This window comes from Accipiter gentilis, chromosome 10 (genome assembly GCF_929443795.1).
Source record: "Accipiter gentilis chromosome 10, bAccGen1.1, whole genome shotgun sequence".
NCBI classification, from domain to species: Eukaryota; Metazoa; Chordata; class Aves; order Accipitriformes; family Accipitridae; genus Astur; species Astur gentilis.
The window spans coordinates 25,588,576-25,607,369 of NC_064889.1; the positions used below are offsets into that span (position 1 = coordinate 25,588,576).

The 18,794-nt window shown below is 35.6% G+C and overlaps 1 protein-coding gene across 2 annotated transcripts in view; it reads left to right on the forward strand.

Moving 5' to 3' along the window:
* SPG11 (SPG11 vesicle trafficking associated, spatacsin) overlaps positions 1-18,794 on the forward strand; it is a 40,062-nt gene that overhangs the window by 7,157 nt on the left and 14,111 nt on the right. For both annotated transcript variants that reach the window (XR_007507393.1, XM_049811532.1), the window contains exons 9-31: positions 146-301; positions 1,610-1,788; positions 1,957-2,133; positions 2,608-2,679; positions 3,112-3,239; positions 3,911-4,089; positions 4,571-4,778; positions 5,305-5,508; positions 6,432-6,538; positions 7,336-7,481; positions 8,355-8,516; positions 9,280-9,346; positions 9,797-9,962; positions 11,113-11,318; positions 11,629-11,737; positions 12,252-12,411; positions 13,630-13,887; positions 14,111-14,311; positions 14,639-14,746; positions 15,842-16,001; positions 16,413-16,627; positions 16,992-17,736; positions 18,607-18,749. Coding sequence is in view for 1 of the 2 variants with exons in the window: in XM_049811532.1 (XP_049667489.1) it covers positions 146-301; positions 1,610-1,788; positions 1,957-2,133; positions 2,608-2,679; positions 3,112-3,239; positions 3,911-4,089; positions 4,571-4,778; positions 5,305-5,508; positions 6,432-6,538; positions 7,336-7,481; positions 8,355-8,516; positions 9,280-9,346; positions 9,797-9,962; positions 11,113-11,318; positions 11,629-11,737; positions 12,252-12,411; positions 13,630-13,887; positions 14,111-14,311; positions 14,639-14,746; positions 15,842-16,001; positions 16,413-16,627; positions 16,992-17,736; positions 18,607-18,749 (4,256 nt within the window). In the remaining variant the exon portion in view is untranslated. The remainder of the gene's footprint in view (positions 1-145; positions 302-1,609; positions 1,789-1,956; positions 2,134-2,607; positions 2,680-3,111; positions 3,240-3,910; positions 4,090-4,570; positions 4,779-5,304; positions 5,509-6,431; positions 6,539-7,335; positions 7,482-8,354; positions 8,517-9,279; positions 9,347-9,796; positions 9,963-11,112; positions 11,319-11,628; positions 11,738-12,251; positions 12,412-13,629; positions 13,888-14,110; positions 14,312-14,638; positions 14,747-15,841; positions 16,002-16,412; positions 16,628-16,991; positions 17,737-18,606; positions 18,750-18,794) is intronic.

Below are 18,794 nucleotides of genomic sequence, written 5' to 3' on the forward strand. Positions count from 1 at the left end.
AGGCAAAGCATGTTCCATATATTGTTTGACACATTTTAGAAGATTTTTGTAGCGTGCCTCTGACCTTTAACTTAGATTTTTAAATTTATGTGATCAGTCATATGGTAGAATGCAGATGTTTTAACTTTTCATGTAAATATTGCAGATTTGGAAGAGCTGAGGCCAGCTTTAAACTTGCTTTGCTCAGCTATCAAAGAAAACGATATGGAGCCTCACAGTAAACACTTTTCTGAGCAGCTGCTAAACCTTACGTTAACTTTCCTTAGCAAGCAACTTGAAGAAATTTTTGTGCACACAGAGGGTAAGATTACTCATTTTGAATCATATTTAGTAATGTAATGTGTCGTTGCTTAGGTAAGGAAGAAAACCTAATTTCTTTAATTAAAAGCCTAAATTCGCCTAGAATTAACAACAAAAAAAGTGCTAGTTAAGTGAATGAAAGATTTTATTTAAGGGGAAACGAGAAATTAATCTGAATACAATATCTGTGTTAGCCGAAACAACTATATGATCAGACAGGATCCTGTCAACAGGTTCATTTTGGGATGCATAAGAATGGCAGAATGGGACTTTCAGGCTATTGCTGGATACTTGATGGTAGTGCAGTTAAATGGCTTGAGTTTAGCCCTCAGCTGCTTGTTCTTTTCTCAATGCTACCACTTGAAATATTCTAGCACAAATATTTATGTGGCTGCGGAATGGAATAGACTAGTTTAAGAAACTGATACAGCTGAAAAAATAACCTACCAGGTTATTTTTTATCTGGAGCACTTCCCAGTCTGATTTACTGTGTGGCAACACAGTCACACATTCCATTATAACCCAAGGGGTGGCACAGAAGCAAGAAGCAGTGTCTGATGGGCTTGTAGACTGGATGTGGGAGTGCATGTCTCCTTACACTGGCACAGTTGCTGAAATGTTGCTCTTTGAACTACAGCCCCAAAGGTACGACAATAGAGTAACAGCTGGTATACTAGTGAAGTATTAAAATGACAGAATTCCAGAGGACAATTTTGCTTTGCTAGAGAAAACTATGGAGAGTGGTGTGACATATCCCAATGTACAGTGTGCTGTCCTGCTGCTTGGGTCTGAATTGCTGCCTCAGTGATGCTTTTTAGTCTGTGGACCAACAGGCTATACGTGTTAAAGCAGAACTGATTTCCTTTGATAGTAAAAGGTGCAAACCATTAACTGTTATTCTTAGTATTTTTTTTCTACATTATTTTTAGTAGTTTTTGTTTCTTACTACATGAACGTTATGTTTAAAAGTCCCTCCATTTTAAGTGGGACTTATCTGACTAATAATTGGTTGGATTAATAAAAAATCTCAGTTCTCATTTACTTGTCCCTGAAAGAGAAAACACATCAATGAGGACAGGGGGACCTCTCTGGAGCACTGGTAGGATTGTGGCTGTATCCTGACAGTACGCTGATGGTGGTGGACAGTATCAGTACCTGTACAGGTCAAATTGCAATACAGAGCTGATGTGCTCTTTCCTCTGAGGTGTGTTCTGTTTATTAGTCAGGAGAATGCATTCAACATTGATAAGCATTAAAAATGCTGTATTGTTCATTTCTGTTTAACTGATATCTTGGATGCTCTTTACAGAACCTGATGAATACCTGCAGAAGGGTGCGGATATTTTAACCGATTACATTATTAAACTTAGAAAATTTCTGAGAAAATATCCTCGACCACAAATAAATATGGTACACACAGGAAGTGATCTTGATGAAGACCTACCTGCATTAGAAGAAAGCCACATGTGGGAAAAACTGACACCAGAGGTAAAAATGAGTAATCCATTTTTTACTATTCTTACTAGATAAATTTAAGGAAATTATTAACATGGAAATGTCTTTAAACTATTGGGGGAAAAAAATCAGTATAGGGATTATAAATATAGTAACACTGAAGATTAATAAGTTTGTTCCTTTTTTTTTTCCCCCTTCTAGGAAGTCATTGCTGAAGCCATCTTAAGCAACAAAATGCCAGAAGCCCAGACCTTCTTCCGAATGCATCAGCATCCTGCTCAAAGTCTTCAAGAATTTATTCAGACGGGTTTGAATCTGGTCTATGACCGTCTTCTGAAGGACAATGCCAGCGAGGCCTCAGAACTTTTAAGAAATATGGTGAGAGGTGTTCAGTAAGCATGTTCTTAACACTTCTTTATGACTAACAAAATAAATGAATGCTAAGAGTATGGGGAGCATTTAGGTGTCTTATGGATGTATTGATTCTGCCACATACATGTATTACAGTGAAAATTAACTTGTTTTAAAAACCTGCTGTGATCACTAGTGCCTTCAGAATGCTGAGAGAATCTGTTTATAAATGTGTATTGACTGACGTCATGATCAGCAAAGTGTAAAGGTGATTCTGGTAAGTCAGGTATTAAAGGGTACACATTTTATATCCAGACGTGCTGGAGGTATCACACAGATCACTGGGTTATTATAATATCTTTAGTAACTGTTGAAGTGAATATCACAAGCATGTTTGTAAAAGGCTGTGTCCTTTGGAAAGAAAGCAGGTGCATTTATTCTGTCAATGTACTGCTTGCATTTGTACAGTTTGCATACAATGAGTATCTTCTTTTTTGTTAGGGCTTTGATGTGAAGGAGGAATTGCATAAGATATGTTTCTACACAGTTGATAAACATGTACGAGATCTGTTGGTAAGTGTAGAAAAGGCTTTTTTTGTCTAGTTGATATTCTCAGGTCTGAAGTCTGATGTGTATTTATGCTGAGAGAAAGCATTGTATTGGACACGCTTTCAGAGTGGGAACAAACAGGTTTTGTCCCTGCATCCTTGCAATGTAGTTGCTGAGACAAGTCATTGACATGCCTATGTTCTTTTGTATTTGCAGTTAAAGTAAAAATTGGTTAAAAAGTAATTTCTTTGTTCTGGCTCTGATTTAGTTCTCATCTGCTTTCACATAGTATGAAGTCCTGGACCTCTTGTAATTGAAGTGTATTGACCTAAATGCTTCCAGCATTTTTTCCTACAGTTGGTTAACTCTTTACACTTGCAGGATCATTTACAACTTCAATATATTAAAAGTAGATAACAATTGTAATTGGAGGTAATACTCTAATTTGAATTAAAGGTGAAAGTTTTACAAGAAGAAAATTATTTTTCTGAAAAAGAGAAGAAAATGATAGACTTTGTGCAACAGGTTGAAAGCTTTTACTCGGAATCCTTCCAAGAAAATAAAGAGATTCAATCTCTTTCCAGGTAATGTGGGTTATCTGTTTTAATTATTAATTAATAATGTTAATAGGATTTAAAATATGCTGGCTTCTACGTTCTGTATTATTTACTGCACTAACAAATACAGCCTTCTGTAATTTCATTAATTTCACACTGGTCTTCATTTGCAAAAATAAAGGTCAGTGTGGGAACTGATTACTTTTTTCATTAATGTAACAATTGCTGTCATGTTCCTTCCAGACTAAGTCATGACATACTATTGTCAGTATAACAGAGGTCTTCTGTTCGTGTCATCATCACCATAAATGAAGTATTTTTAATAACAAATTATATTATTAGAATTACTAATCCAATGAAACATGTTCAGATGCAATGTTTACTCTATTTTTGATATATGATATCCATAATATAGCAAATTAAAGTAACCTAGAAAAATAATTTTACAGTTAAATAATTGTAAAAATGTTACAGTACATATCATTTGCTATGTCAGTTTGGGAAAAATGAGGTAATTCTTTGCCCATTGCTCTCATATGCATTCTCAAACTTTTAGCTGAAGTAAGTCCCTCTACCACTTCCAGAACTGTCTTCAAAATGGACTAGCAAAATGTGTTGACCCTTTCATCATCTTCTATTTGTCAGATTGTTTTTTAAGAGAGTACTAGAAAACGTCCTAATGCAATACTTCATTGCAGTTTCAAAAACTGGAGAAAGGAACAAGACTTTTCCAGACACACAGCTGTTCTAGACTCATTATTGAATTGTGATAGACATCAGGCTCACAATAGGAGAGTCAGAGTGATGTTTAACTGGGCTCAGTGGTGGGATGAGCTTACTCAAGAAATGATTATTCTCCCCAGAAAACCACGCCAAGGCAAGTATTCTGGTACTAAGGACTTAAAAGAAATTGTGAATTAAAAGTCTGTCTTTGACGTAGTATATTGCAGTTGTGTAGGAGTGGCACTGATGTAACTGAAGTTGTGGTACCCCAGTAGGTCACTCATTTTTTTCAGTGAAAATGGGTAAACAATGTCATTTCATCCTGTTCCGTTCTGGCAGGGATCTGTGTTTTTCCTGTAGAGAGAAATTTGGAACTAGCTGAAAGTGACTTGTCTAATGCATGGCTACTTGTTGTAAATGTCACACTGCTACATTCTGTAAAGCTTATGATACTGTAGTATTACATTTAGCTTTTTCAACATAAAGCTCTAACAAGCTGTGACAGTATACTTAAATCTCAGCATCATATTTGCAACTGTTCATTAAGAATATGTACATGTGTAAAGAAATGTTAGTATTTTCCTAAGTAGTATTTGTTTGTGCTGGTTTCATCAGTTTGCCTTTTTGAAACACAGAACTCAAGACATGTAATCCTGAGGTTCTTTGGATGCACTTGACAGCCCAGCATGATTGGCTTAATATTTGTTCATGGATTGAAGAATCTGGGCCCAACCAGACTTTGTGTGGACAAGCTAACTGGCCCTCTCTTACTCCAGACATTATTGACCGGAACATGTTATGTAGTAGCTATATGAGAAATGATATATTAAACAAGCTGGCTAGGTATGTGCCCTTAATGCATTATACTAACTTTCTATCTTATGTGAAGCCAAAATCAGATAGTTATAGAAGTACATGTTAATAAAATCTTTGATATGTATTAATTTTTATATTGTATTTGGTGCCCTTATTTGAAACAGCACAAATCCATTAATAAATTTAATTTTAGTCTTGTACTTGCACTTTCCATTATCTGAAAACAGTAAGAAACATGAGAGCAATAGAAATCCTCTTATCAGCCCTTTGATCTCTCGTAGGGATTATATTCCTGATGCCCATTTTAATGCAAGGAAGAAAATTCTAAACACATAACATTTCACTCCTCATGCCTCGTTCTCTGCAGTGAACTGTAGTAACTACAATATTGTCTGAACACTATCGAACTTATTTTGGCATGTTTGCCTCAGTAGTGAAGTCATCCCCTAGAAGGAAAGGTCTGCTTTACAATTGTGAACTGAAAACACCCTTCAGAACTTGTTAAAGAGATAACTGTCTAATCCACCTGTATGCTTTTTCTCTTTTCTGATAGAAATGGAATTTTTGTCTGTTCTGAGTTGGAAGATTTTGAACTTCTGCTCCAGAGACTGTCTTACCTTGGGGGAGTACTGCAAAATCCTCACCCTGTTCCAAAATACAATGCTGCAAGTGGTTTGGACTTCCATGCTCGTTTTGTCCTTCACTGTTTAGAACATAATTTGCAGTATCTGTTATACACTTACTTAGACTATTACAGGTATGAATGTTTTTCGTCCCTCAAATGTCATGCAGATTTAAATAATGAAATACAATTTTAATAGTTGGCAGTAACAATTTTCCTCGACCCTTCCTGTTTGGTGAGAAAGACTACTTGGGTCACAACAGTGTCATACAATGAAAAACTGTGGGCCAGTGTTTTAGGTTTCATGCTATATTTTGAAGCTTTATTCAGGTTGTCTTGTCAATATTAATTTGTGTGTCAGTGATCAAAGGAAACAATTATAGTTGTAATTAGTATAATGTTATAAGAAATACAATCTTAAATGAGCCAAGACAACTTGTTCTTCAGAAACGCTCTCACTTGAGCACAGGTATGAGTTCATTCTCAATACGTTCACAAATAAGGAAATTGCTGATTTCCATCTAAATTAGGATTAGTTGGGGTTTGAAGGATAAAGCAATATTAGGTATTGGAACTGCATGAATACCTCCCACTTAATGAATACTTTGCAATTAAAATTTCTTAGCTGTAATTCCAATCTAACAGTGTAATTATTAAGAAGGTAAAAGTGGAGCAGAAAAAAGCCAACTTTTTTTTTTTTTTTTTTTTGTATAATCAATTTTAGTTTGCATAAAATATGTAGACTATGCAGAGTGGTATCTGTGAGTCATGTCCCTTCTTTGGAAAGTGTTTGTGGTTGTCAGGTCTGGAAACTATTTGATTTATGGAAGCAAGCAAGCTGTGCTTAAAGGAGGGAACTGTCAGAGATGCCATATCAGCTAAACCTGTACATCTTGTGGAGAAGGCTGATGTGGTTTGACTCGTTCATAAGAATGGATGAAATAAGTCACTGTAACACCAAGTCGGATGCTCTTAATTTTTAATGCAGTGTTATATTGGGACAGAGGATGGTTATAAATACTGTATTTTCACGGTGCTGCTACTCATCTTATTTCCAGTTTAACTCCTTCAAATTGCTCTATTTTGGATAACAAGGAATTGCATGAAGCACATCCCTGGTTTGAATTCCTTGTGCAGTGTCGAGGGGTTGCCAGTAATCCACGAGGTAGGAGTCTGACCTTGCTCAAAAGGTAGTCCGATATTTATGCTGCTAGGCGAGTATTTGGCACAGCTGGGTTTAATTCTCTGCTCTGCTGCAAACTTTTTTTCACCATGGCAGATCATTTACATGTGTATCAGTTCCTCATCTCTAAAATGTGCATTATAATTCCTACTTAAACTGTACATAAAGATTTGGAGGCTGTACATATGTGAGAATGTTTTTGTGTATGATCATCATTACCTCCAATTTTGTTATATTCCCAACAGGTTGAACAGAACGAGAATTCATAAGAAAATGCATATACTATTAAAATTAAAGCTTCCTCTAGTTCTTGTGGTGCATTTTGACTTCTCTGCCCCTTGGATTATGTGTTTGCTTTTTTTTTTTGTTATTATCATTGAAAATCAGTAGAATTTGTGCCCTTAATTCATTTCACTTCTTTAAAAAAGATTTCATCTTTTGTAGAGTCACATGTTAACAAATGATAAAAATAAGCCCAAGTGAAGCTTTTTCAGAAAGTGTGATCAGTATAGGATAAAGAATTGAACCAATACAATGCTGAACTGTGGGACTCAATCCAAATCAATCTGTGTAGGTAAAACTGGTTTGAAATCAGGGAAAACTTAGTAAAACTTAAAACAGGTTATCTGTATTTATAAGTACATTTAGAAAAATCATTATTAACAACAAAAAATAGAAAATTCAGCATTTTTCGTAGTCATAGAACAATTTTAGTGCATGATTTAGTGATTTAATATTGCTTTTGCTTGAAATTAAATCTTACTTTTTTTTCTTTTAAGATCCAAAGATGATTTTTCAAGCTAGTCTAGCAAATGCTCAGATCTTGATTCCTAGTAATCAAGCTAGCGTGAGTAGCATGCTACTGGAAGGACGTACACTCTTAGCGCTTGCTACTACAATGTATGCACCTGGAGGTATTGATCAGGTACTGTGTGCAACAAATTATTGATAGGCTTTTTGAGAAGTTCTCACATGGTGTTGAAAACTCAAAGGAATACGCTAATAAAAATAAATATGCTAATGCCATCATATAATTTCTTCTCATGTGAAAATCTGTTTTCAGTGTTCCATGTTTCAGTGTTACTTGACCAAATGAAGCGAGTAGAGCAGTTTGAGGTTACATTATTTAGAAATAGCAAGGCACAGTGGCTGTGAGTTGGAGTATTTAACTCCTTCATAACAGTGACAACTGAGAGTGTTTATAGGCACTTGTGTTCCTGAAATAGTTTTAGTTTGGAAAAATATTTTCAATAAACTTTTTAAATGGTGTGGCTGTATTTGTTAGACAGTCATCCCCTTTTGTAGTCATTTGTAGTTTTTAAGTAAATGAAGCAATGGGTGAGTGGACTGCTCTTCTGCTTGGATCTGTAGAGGTGTTATTCAGCTTCCATATTTTTATTTTTAAAGGCTGAAAATCTGGACACATGTCAAAGCCTTCAGCTTATGGGTTACATTGTGTTAATCAGTCGTATTGTGCTATAGAGATCAAAAAGCACATTATAAACAATTATACTTTGAGAAGAAAAATGCTTGGTGAACCACATGTTGGAACAGAATTTATTAGTACTGATAGCTTTTTTGATAAATAGCACAGTAAACTAAAACATCAGGTGCAGTTGAAGATATGTCTAATATAACTTAAAAGGATTTTACAGGAAAAAATTATACTTTTGGTGTTGTCACCGTATGTCAGATTCCCACGAGGGTAGTTTGTTTGGTGCATTCAAAGATTGTTTTATTAGTGTCTTAATGCAGTTTCTTCTTCCTAATGAAATAATTTTGCTTCCTTGCAATGTAGGTTCTTGAGAATGAAGATATGGAAAAACCTCTAAAGAAAGTTGATCCACAGCTCTTAAAAATGGCATTGACCCCTTACCCCAAACTCAAAGCTGCTCTCTTTCCCCCATGTACTTCTTATGGAATTTTGCCACCTGACATCTCTCTCTACCATCTTGTTCAGGTACACAGAATGCTTCTCAGTAGTGCTTTTTGGCAGAACAAAAGTAAACTGAGAAGCTTGTTTTCAGCTAAAGCCTGGAGGGTGGGGACCATATGTTGTTTCCTTGGAATCCCTAATTTGGAGCTAAAGTTTATAGCTTCATTATGAACAGTTTTTTAAAATGGTATCTAAATACTGCGAGTCTGGCTTCGCCCTGCTTCCCCAGACATGTAAAGACATCTGCAGTGTTTAACTTCAGCAGTCCTGGAATGTCAGAGAAGTGATATTCTTGTAGTGTTCAGTGGGCAGGTTGTTTAGTATTACAAAAATTCAAATGTTTTTAATTGTCTAAGGGAAATTGAAATTTAGAATTAAACAATAGTGTCTCATGGAATGTCATGACATATTTCTGGGCAAATACCTTTTACTTCAGATCTGTGGTATGAGATAAACTGAAAGATGGAAGAAATGCTACAAATTATTTATTATTAGGAAAGTATTAACTTTGCTAAGATCTCAGTTTAGCAAAATACTTAAAGCATGTTCTTTCCCTATTTCCTTAGACCAAAGTCTAAGCCTTTCCTTGCACCTGTTTGTGTTCTGATCCTACAGAGTAGAAAAAATATGTACTTTTGAGAGAGAACTGCACAAGATACATCACTGCTTGAAAGCAGCACAGGCCATTCCTGATTGTCTGCTACTATAGCTCCCTAAAATGTTCTATAGTCTGTTCTGATGTGAAAATCTTAAGCTGTCTCAATATATTTTGTTTCTAATCTTTCAGTCATTAGTGCCCTTTGATCCTACTAAATTATTTGGCTGGCAGTCAACAAATACTCTTGCTGTATCAGGTATGTTTCTTTTCAAGTTTTATATGGTTTTCTAGCCTGAGCACCTAGGATAAAATACCTACCAGTGGAATGATTTGGCAGATAAACTTATTCAAAAGGCTATTTCTTTTACCAAAAAAATAGTGTAATTTAGTAAAATTTTGTTTTGAAATTAAATCCTAGATAGGTTGCCTTTTTCCATTAAGCTTTTCACAGGCAGATTTTTTCCTAAATGTATTATGAGATAGAAAAGCAGTATTTTCTGTTAAAAGCAAGTTGAGGGCCTAAGAAGTGATCTAGAGTTCTGATTTTACAATGAGAATTGAAATTTCAGTGGGGTTTGGGCATGCTGAGATTTGAATTAGAACAAGAGGAGAGGTATTTGATTGTCATCTCATGTTTTGTAGCTGAAAGCCATTTCTGTGTTTAATTCAACTGTTCATCAGCTCATAATGATGATATTCTTTCTAGATGCATCAAGCGACTTTCCTCATTTTTCATCCCCTGAACTGGTGAACAAGTATGCTATAATGGAACGACTGGATTTTTTGTACTATTTGCACCATGGACGTCCATCATTTGCTTTTGGTACATTTTTGATCCAGCAGTTAGTAAAGAGCAAATCCCCCAAACAGTTGTAAGTCTCAAAAATGACAGTCGGATAGTTCTTTTGAAGTTATAATCTAGTACATGGAGTAACATTAAACCTCCCCAACAGCCAACAAGTGGTGTCTATTGCATCACTTGAAATACTAGGTGTCCTAGGGGTCTATTCAGTCTAGCATCAAGTAGGATAGAAATCAAACATCACCTAAAAGAAGGTGAGCTTTATTTTGAATTACCTAAATAAAATCTGCACAATGAAAGCAAGGAATGAAAAATGTTCCAGTCATATCAAATGTGGGTAGGCTTTTCTTCTAGGGACCTGAGCCTCTAGATCACTGTGCAGAAAAAAGATGCCCCTTTTCTTTGACATTTCCTAAGGATGACACTTTAGTTAAATTAATAAGACAAATAATATACTGGAAATTGAAGGAATTAGATTTTCTGGCTGAAGCTTCAAAATCATGTGTTCAAAAGAATACAGTCAAATTACACGTCTTGCTTGAATATAGTAAATTTACTACTAAGTATACTCAAAATTAGTAGGAGTTACATCAGAATAAATCACTTTTTCTAGAATGTCTTGTTTGTGTATTAGTCACTATTTGTTTCTTCTCATTATTTCTATACAAAACAGTTTCTCTTGTGTAAGCAGCTAAGATTTGGGCAAAAAGGAAACATATGTTAACGTAAACTGAAACACTTAATAGTTTAAAAGGTGGTCAAGCATGCGTCGTTTTTTCAGTTAACTACTGTGGAAAAATTTCAGATAGCCAATGAACCAGCCACTGTAGAACCCTTTAGGGTACGTTTTCCCTTAACACAATCTGCAAATCAGTTTCAGGTTCTTGATGCTGCAGTGCTTGGATTGTAATTTCTGCAATGGGACTTTTTGCACTAAAACTGCTGACAGGTGTTTTTTATTAATTATAATATCAAATGCATTGGCTTCATTTTTTGTTAAAGTTTATTAAATTGTAAACTCTGTGCTTATCATGTGTGAGGCTTTATTCTCGTACCTACACTTTTTTATAAATAGGAAACTTTTCGGTTCTACGTATCTTTGATGCTAATAAAGTCTGTGAGTTTAGTAAACCTTGTAGGTACTTGTAAACATGGGAAATATTCATGTTTGAAAATTGGTTAAAAATCATATGTGTTAACTGGTGTTCTTTTTGTTTCAGGATTCAGCAAGCAGGAAATGAAGCCTATATTTTAGCTCTTTCTTTCTTCAGTGTACCTTCAGTAGGAGCAGCCTGTGTGTGTTTTCTAGAATTACTCGGTCTCAACAGCCTCAAACTCAGGGTCGATATTAAAGTTGCAAACATAATTTTCAGTTACAGAACTAGAAATGAAGATTCTCAGCACAATCAAATAAGAGAATCTTTGGGTAAGGGTGTCTTTTGCTTGTTTTAAAATAGAGTACTATGTATTTATTTGGAAGGGAAGCAGGGATGGATTGAAAGATGGTGCCTAACTTCTCAGAAATGCAGTAAAAGCACCCTGTCCTTTGAAGAGCTAAGAATTTGCTCTTCTTTTATTCCTGCTTCTTACTAATTTTTGCCAGACTTGGCATAGTTATTGAAACATTTACATTAATATGATTTGTTCTGCTTGTTGATTCTGGTACTTCTGAAAATATTACCCTTACTCTAATCCCAAATACCATCTTGGAAATAGTAATACGTTCTTTTAAACAGTTGAAAAGTTAACAAAATTGGCTGATGGTGAAAAAGCAGCAGTAGAAGAAGTTCTTATCTCCTTAGAAGAAGCCTTTTGGGATGCAGTTGAGCATCAAGGAATAAAGAAGTGAGTAAAACATGATTTAAAAGATTATGCTGGCAAATTGAGATTGAGCACTGAATTTTACAGTTTGTGTATTCAGATAATATTAAAGAGATCCATGTGTGTTTTATTGCAGTAAACTGAATATAATTGAATTTAGAATATAGTCTTGGTATTTCAAATAATAGAGGTAATAGATGTATATTGCCAAGAATAAGGAAATGCAGTCAGCACGTGAGACTCGCTGTTGCACAGAGTTCTTGCAGCACACTTAGAAGTGAAGGTTGTTGACTTCTTTTCAAAGCCTACATTGTCAAGATAGGACAATGTACCTGCCTTGGTGGGTGGGAACATCCACAGGGTGTAGTATGGAAGCTTTACCAGTGGAATGTGACCTTACCTGTAGTGAAGTCAGTGGAAGTGCTGGTGTTGCCATTTGCAGGCAATGGATCAAAGGCCACATAATGAGTTTACACATTGTTAACATCTGGCATAAATACCAGTTTATTACAGCTGAAGCTCTTTAAATTCCATGCAGGACATCTAGTGACTCGAGAAGGCAGTGGTCTTTGGTAATGCAGTTCTGTAAACTCCATAATATCAGACCGAGTACATCCTACCTAAAGGAATGTGCCAAATCCAATGACTGGCTGCAGTTCATCATCCAAACCCAGCTGTATAGCTACCAGCCAGATGAGGTAAGCTATCTCTGTATGATTTTAAAGAAGATAGAGTTTATCACAAATGTTCTTTGTCTGTGATGTTCAAAAAAAAAAAAAAAAAGGAAGGAAAAAATAGATTCTTTTAACAAGAGACTGTCACATTGTGGAGACAACATAAAATTGAAGCCTCATCGCTTTCCAGGGAGTTAGAAGTCTCAGGATGTTCAATATCCTCTGGTTATGATAGACCTGCTCTTACAGCCAGATTTCCCAACTTTTCTACTTTTCTCTGCCTCTTGGCATGTGAAAAGCTAACACATGACAAAGGAAATTGACTCCAGAGGGAGTTGACTGTTCAGCAGATATATTGTGCCTCTAAAAGCACTAAAGCTAAATATTAAAGGAGAAGGTTAGGAAAAAAATTCCATGTTTGAAAAATCTTATGTGATGTTATTAATCAGTAGTGGAGAAAACAATTTTCAGAGAGGAGTGATTTGAGTGTCTCTTTGAACTGAACTGGATACAAAAGTAATTGCTAAGAAGAGTCTTAATTTTAATTTTAAATTTAGTTAAAATTATGACATACTCATACTGTTTGTAAGTTTAATTTGGTTTTTAAAATCATTTAGTTACTGGTTTTTTTATTGGAGAGTTGCCATATGTTCAATGTAAGTTTAATAAAGTCACTCATCTTTCCTTTCAAAACTTACATTGATTTTTGTGTAAAGTTACTTATGCTTTTGAGAATCTAAATCTTCCAGTTTTTGTTTTCAATGTAATTTAAAAATTAGGAAAATATTATCAATATGGAAAAATTAAATGCAGTTTGGGAAAAGTAATGTAAGGAAGCTAAATGGAGAATTCCAGGTAGGATGATACTTAGAAAGCCTAGGATTTTAGCTTGGATTTCTTCGTTGCTGTCTTGAAAAGAAAAATCTGTAATTACACAACAGCAACTAACTAGATACTTTTCATGATACGCTGTTAGTAATATGAGAGATGTGCCTTTTAAAAATGAGTGTCTCCAAGAGGCATTTCAGCTTCATGTAAAAGGATGAGCTTCAATATTTTATTAGAATAATTCACACCTACAGAACACTTTTTCCTCTCTAGGTTGCCAAAAAATGTTCTAAAAAATAAAATTTAAAGATTTTTTTATTTGTCTTTTCTGTGTATTTAATGGTTCAGTCCTTCTTCCCCCTTGTTCTGTTTGGATCTCACTCTGTATAGATGCTTTGGGTTCTCTTTTCCTAGGTCATTTCTATCCTTCAAGATTTCACTCCCATTTTACAAGATCACTTGATGCTGGCATTGGAGAAGTTACCATTTTTGTGTCCTGATGCAGAGAGTCCTGAAAAGAGTGCTGCCAGTGTGTTCAAGAGCAAACATGCAGATAGTCTCTTTCAAATCCTTTTTCAATGTCAGGGGAACTCGAACCCTTCGTGTTACCTTTTGACCGAAGGATTGAGAGAGCATGCTCCCATTCTGAGTGTTTTAGCAGCATGTTTCCAAGTGAGTATTGATGAAGTTATTTATCTTTTTGAGGAATAAATAATAAAAAAGTGATGGTTGTGTATAATTGTGTTAATGGTAGATATGTAGGTTGCATTCACAGAGCTTTTTCCTCAGTTTTTGTAGTAATTGGGAATAGTATGACACGTTTCCCCAAGTGATGTATAATAAGGTGATGTTTGTCTCTGGTGGTTATAAAACAATCATTTTTGTCATTTTACAGGATGCGAACATTATTCGTTGTCTCTGTGTTTGGATAATTACTACTGTGGATGATACTACCAGAGCTGAAGCAACAAGCCATATTCAAAGCTCAGCAGAAAGTCATGAATGGGATCTTCATGACCTATCAGTTATTTGGAAAGTATTTTTAAGAAAGCAAAAAAGTAAAACACTTCTGAATGGCTTCCAGCTCTTTTTAAAGGTAAGGTAATAGATTTAAAGGTCTTTTTAGTGGTATACTTGAGTGTATCTCAAGTCATCTTGGAGAGGAGATGTCCTATAGGTTCCCCCTCTGTCTTGCTCTTTGTGGCCTAGATAACCTGGGTGTAATCCACGGAAAATCCCAGTCAAGTAAGAGAATTTTTTAATGGAAATTCTTCCAATTATTACAAATTTGCAGATTATATATCAACCTTGCATGCATTTTTAATAAAGTAGAACTTTATTGTTCTGGTACTGAGGAAGGAAAATTCTACATTTATTGAGGTACTTTTAGGAAAGAATTATAACCTATTTTTGTGTCTTAAAGGATTCCCCTTTACTGTATATACTGGACATGTATGAACTATGTATGAACTGTAAAAAATACAATGAAGCTAAAACAAAACTGGACAAGTTTCAGGAAAGTCTCACAAAAGTAAGCAAATTCATTTTCTCTAAATGTCATTGCCTAGGTCTTCCCTTATTAGAATGTGATAGGCATCTCATGTCATATATGAAAATAATGAAAAAGGGTATGCTTAGAATGATCTAGGAGCTGATTTATGAAGCAGTAGGTTTCAGCAGATTATTGCTGGCACTTGATGGAAAAATATTTTTGACAATTCAAAACCCTCAGTGCATTTTTCTAAATCATTTTGTTTTAAGTTGATATGGGCAGATTGAAATACAATGTCATCCTCCTCGTGTGAGCAGTTTACAGTTTGAAGGTTGGCATTGACTCGGGTAGGACCACTGTTGGTAAACTGAATTATTTGTGGTGAGTAAGTGTGGGGTATTCTCTATTCTATATTGACCAGGGCAAGTCAATAGTGAGCTGATAAACTAGTGACTTACAGGGAATATCTATTTAAGAAAGACAAATTTTTTGAATATGTTTCAGAGTTTCTGAGAAAGTTTGTCATATTGCTTTAGTTTTGGTAGTTGCGTAGGCTTTTCTTTGACAATGACTTAGTCAACTGAATTACAGTTTGATTAAAACACTGATTTAGCAGTTGGTTTTAAGAGGGCCAAAGTGCTTTCATACAGCATTCCTTGTTTGTCACGTACAGACGTTTTCACAAATTATTTCAGTTCTTTCATTTCCATCACAATTTTCTAGTTCCCTGAATATCTTGGGAATTAACGTTCCATGTCATGGAATAACTAGATAAGTTTCCTTTCCCTGTGCGCCACTCAGTGGATATGCTTCTAAAGTATACAGCAGTATGACAAGAGCCATTAATCTAGCAATTTATTTTATCTATCCATTTCTGATCCTTCTTGCATCTTTTACCTCTTCCATGATTATCGGGAGTAATTGGTGGTCACCCTGCCGTAAAATTTACTACTTCCAGATCAAAGTCAAACATACATCAGTAATGGATCAGTGCCCCCTTGCAAATGACAGTTCATTGTTTCTTAAAGAAGGAGGCAGTTATGGTACACCTTCCATTTCCAGTGCGATTCCCACCAAAATGCAGAATATATTTGCAAAAGAACGCCCAACATTTAAAAATCTTTATCTACACAGCTTAAAACTGAAGATGAAGCAGCAGCTTCAGAATTACCTGTGCAATGGTTGGAATCACAAGCATTGTTTCTTCTTGAATTGATGATGCAGCAATGTAGAACGGAATATGAATTAGGAAAGCTTTTACAACTGTTTGCTGCAGCAGATAATCTACTCAATGGTAAATACAGCTTCCTCTGTTAGATGATATTACTGCTTTAATCTAAATACCACATGCAATGTTTTTGGAGTGACTGAAAATGTTTACTTTTAAATGTATTCATACTGTTTTATTTTTGTATAAGAATTTATATAGCCAGACTTGGTCCTTATGGTGAATTGCAGTTGGTGAAAATGTAACCGTGTGTAGCTCTGTTTGGGAGAATGATTATGTGCAAGTGTTAATAAGGAGTGCACAGATTATCTGCAGAAGTATTTTAGTTATGGATTTAGACCTTATTTTCAGTCCCATGAAAGCTTTAAAGTGTAAAATCTGCCTTCCTCTGGCTGGGTTGCATGCTGAAATAAGTAGCAGAATTTCTTCAGATTTAAAAACCAGCTGCCTTTAGTTGTTTATACTCTTTTAAAACAGGTCCTTACATGAAGAAACTCTGTGCGCTCAGTGAGACCCTGAAAGATTCCTTCATATCAATTAATCGCTCCATCCTAACCAGTCACAATACGGAGACATTTCAGAGTGAGTGCAGATCAATTCTGGAGCAGCTACAAGAGAAAGGAATGTTCTCACTGGCTCGGGAGGTAGCAGCACTAGCTGAATTGCCTGTGGACACCGTAGTTATGCAAGAGGTAACTAGTATAGTTAGATAATGATATTCACCTCTTAATACTCCTATTACTGACAGTGTTGAGACTGCTGCTTCTCAGCCTTCATGAAACACAAACTTTTATTCATGTCATTTTTATTTTCAATGCGAGTACACCAAACAAGTTGGCTGTAAGTGCTGAGCTGAAAAGGACAGTATAGCTTTTCTTACTCTTTTACTGTTTTTACTGGCTATGCAATCAGTTTTATTTGGTGAGAAAAATAGATGGATTTGTTGCATATTGAGACACTTAATCTAAATTCAGTTTTTCAGTATGCTGGCCATCCAGTGTGATTTTTTTTCTTTTTTGGAAAGATATTTGTTAAAAACTTCTCTGAATTTTGCAGGTTCTAAGAGATCTGCATCATTTAAGAGACATTGGACAGTGGCATCAAAACCAGACAAGAATTGAATTCTGGAAAAAATGTAATGAGAACTTCATGAAAAATTCAATCTCCAGCAAAGCTGCATCTGATTTTTTTTTTGATCAGGCAAACACAGTATTTGAATCTTTAGCTCATGAGAAGATAAACAACATTATGGAGAGACATTTGTTGCTTACCCTAGCTGGCCATTGGCTAGCCAAGGACGACTCGGTACCAGTGCACAAAATAGAAGAAATAGAGAAGCAGATCTGGATTTGTCGCATCGCACAACAAACGTTATCCACGGATGAGGGGTCAGGCAAGTCGAGATTTTCCTCCCGTGTTGTAGTGAACAGGGATCTTACCTTTGATAACTTAGCTAAGGAGTTTTCTTTTTCAAAGCTACCTGCTCTGAACACATCAAAGTACTTAAAACTGGAGGGTCTTTTGTTCAGAGATTCTCAACAGACCTTGACTAATGAGGAGGAGGAATCACTCAAGTTTCTGATTGGATGCCTTCTTGACGAAGGAAGTGTGCATGAAGCCAGCCGTGTTTGTCAGTATTTCCATTTCTACAACAGAGATGTTTCACTGGTATTGCATTGCAGAGCTCTGGCCTCAGGGGAGACTGAGCTAGACAAATTACACACAGATATTCAGAGTCTCCTCATAACAAGGGAGAAGACATCTGAAAGCAGTGCGTCTCAGCAAAGCAGAGTCCCAAGCGGTAAGTAACACTAACCAATTCAGCCACTTGACCAGTGATAGCATAGTTGCGGTTCCACTGGATTCTTCCTCTTTTGTTACAGTGTTAATTTCCCCCAAAATTCCTGCAGGAAATAAGGTCTTCGGGACAGTGGGTTATCTCCTTGGTTTGTAAATCCTCTGGTGAAAGGAATTTGAAGCCTTGTAATATACCTTGCCTGTATGTGCTTCAGGGACGGCGTTTCTGTATACAATTTCTATATTCTCTTAACCATTCATTTTTTATAGTTCACAATTCTGTTCTGGTAAAGTAGCACTGAACTTCATCTATGTTCCTGCTTTTGGAATACACACTCTAGTAAATCTTGAGTGTGTTTCTGGAGCTGAAACAAGGAAATGCTTTAACTAACATATTTCTCTGAATTCTTTGTTATTATAAAGGGTTTAGTGTTTCTTATTAATAGCAAGGCTAAGGCTGATAATGTTTATATATAAAGTACTCTGTGCATATTTATGAAGTCTGAATGAGAAAGCTGTCAGCTGGAACAATACTTTCTAATACTAACTTGTATAACACTTAATAGAAATAGAAGAGAATAAATGAAGCCTAAGCCATCAGAAAGACTGCCAAACCCTTACACTCTCTCATGCGTAGGATTTTTACATTTGAGATATTATTGTGGATATTTTGGCTCATTTGTGTTCTGTCATATTGTTTGTACCCTAAAACTTAAAAAAAAAAAAATCACAGGTATCAAGAGTTCAGTTTTCAAAGACTGAGAAACTATTATGTATTTGCTACAGATATCTGGAGTCTTGCTTCAAGTATAAGGCTTGTTGGTGTTACCTGTCTTTATGAGAAAGGAATTCATATATAAATTTTTGTTTCCAGCATCAAGCTTAGAAGACTGGACACACATTGTGGCTCCACCTCTAGATGACCAAGTTGTTATCAGTCTGAAGGCTCTCATAGATGAATGTGTCCATGGGAGAAACTACTGCAGACAGGTTCTCTGTTTATATGAACTTTCTAAGGTATGTGTCTAGTAACATGATTGAAGAAACAAGTGGTTTGTATCA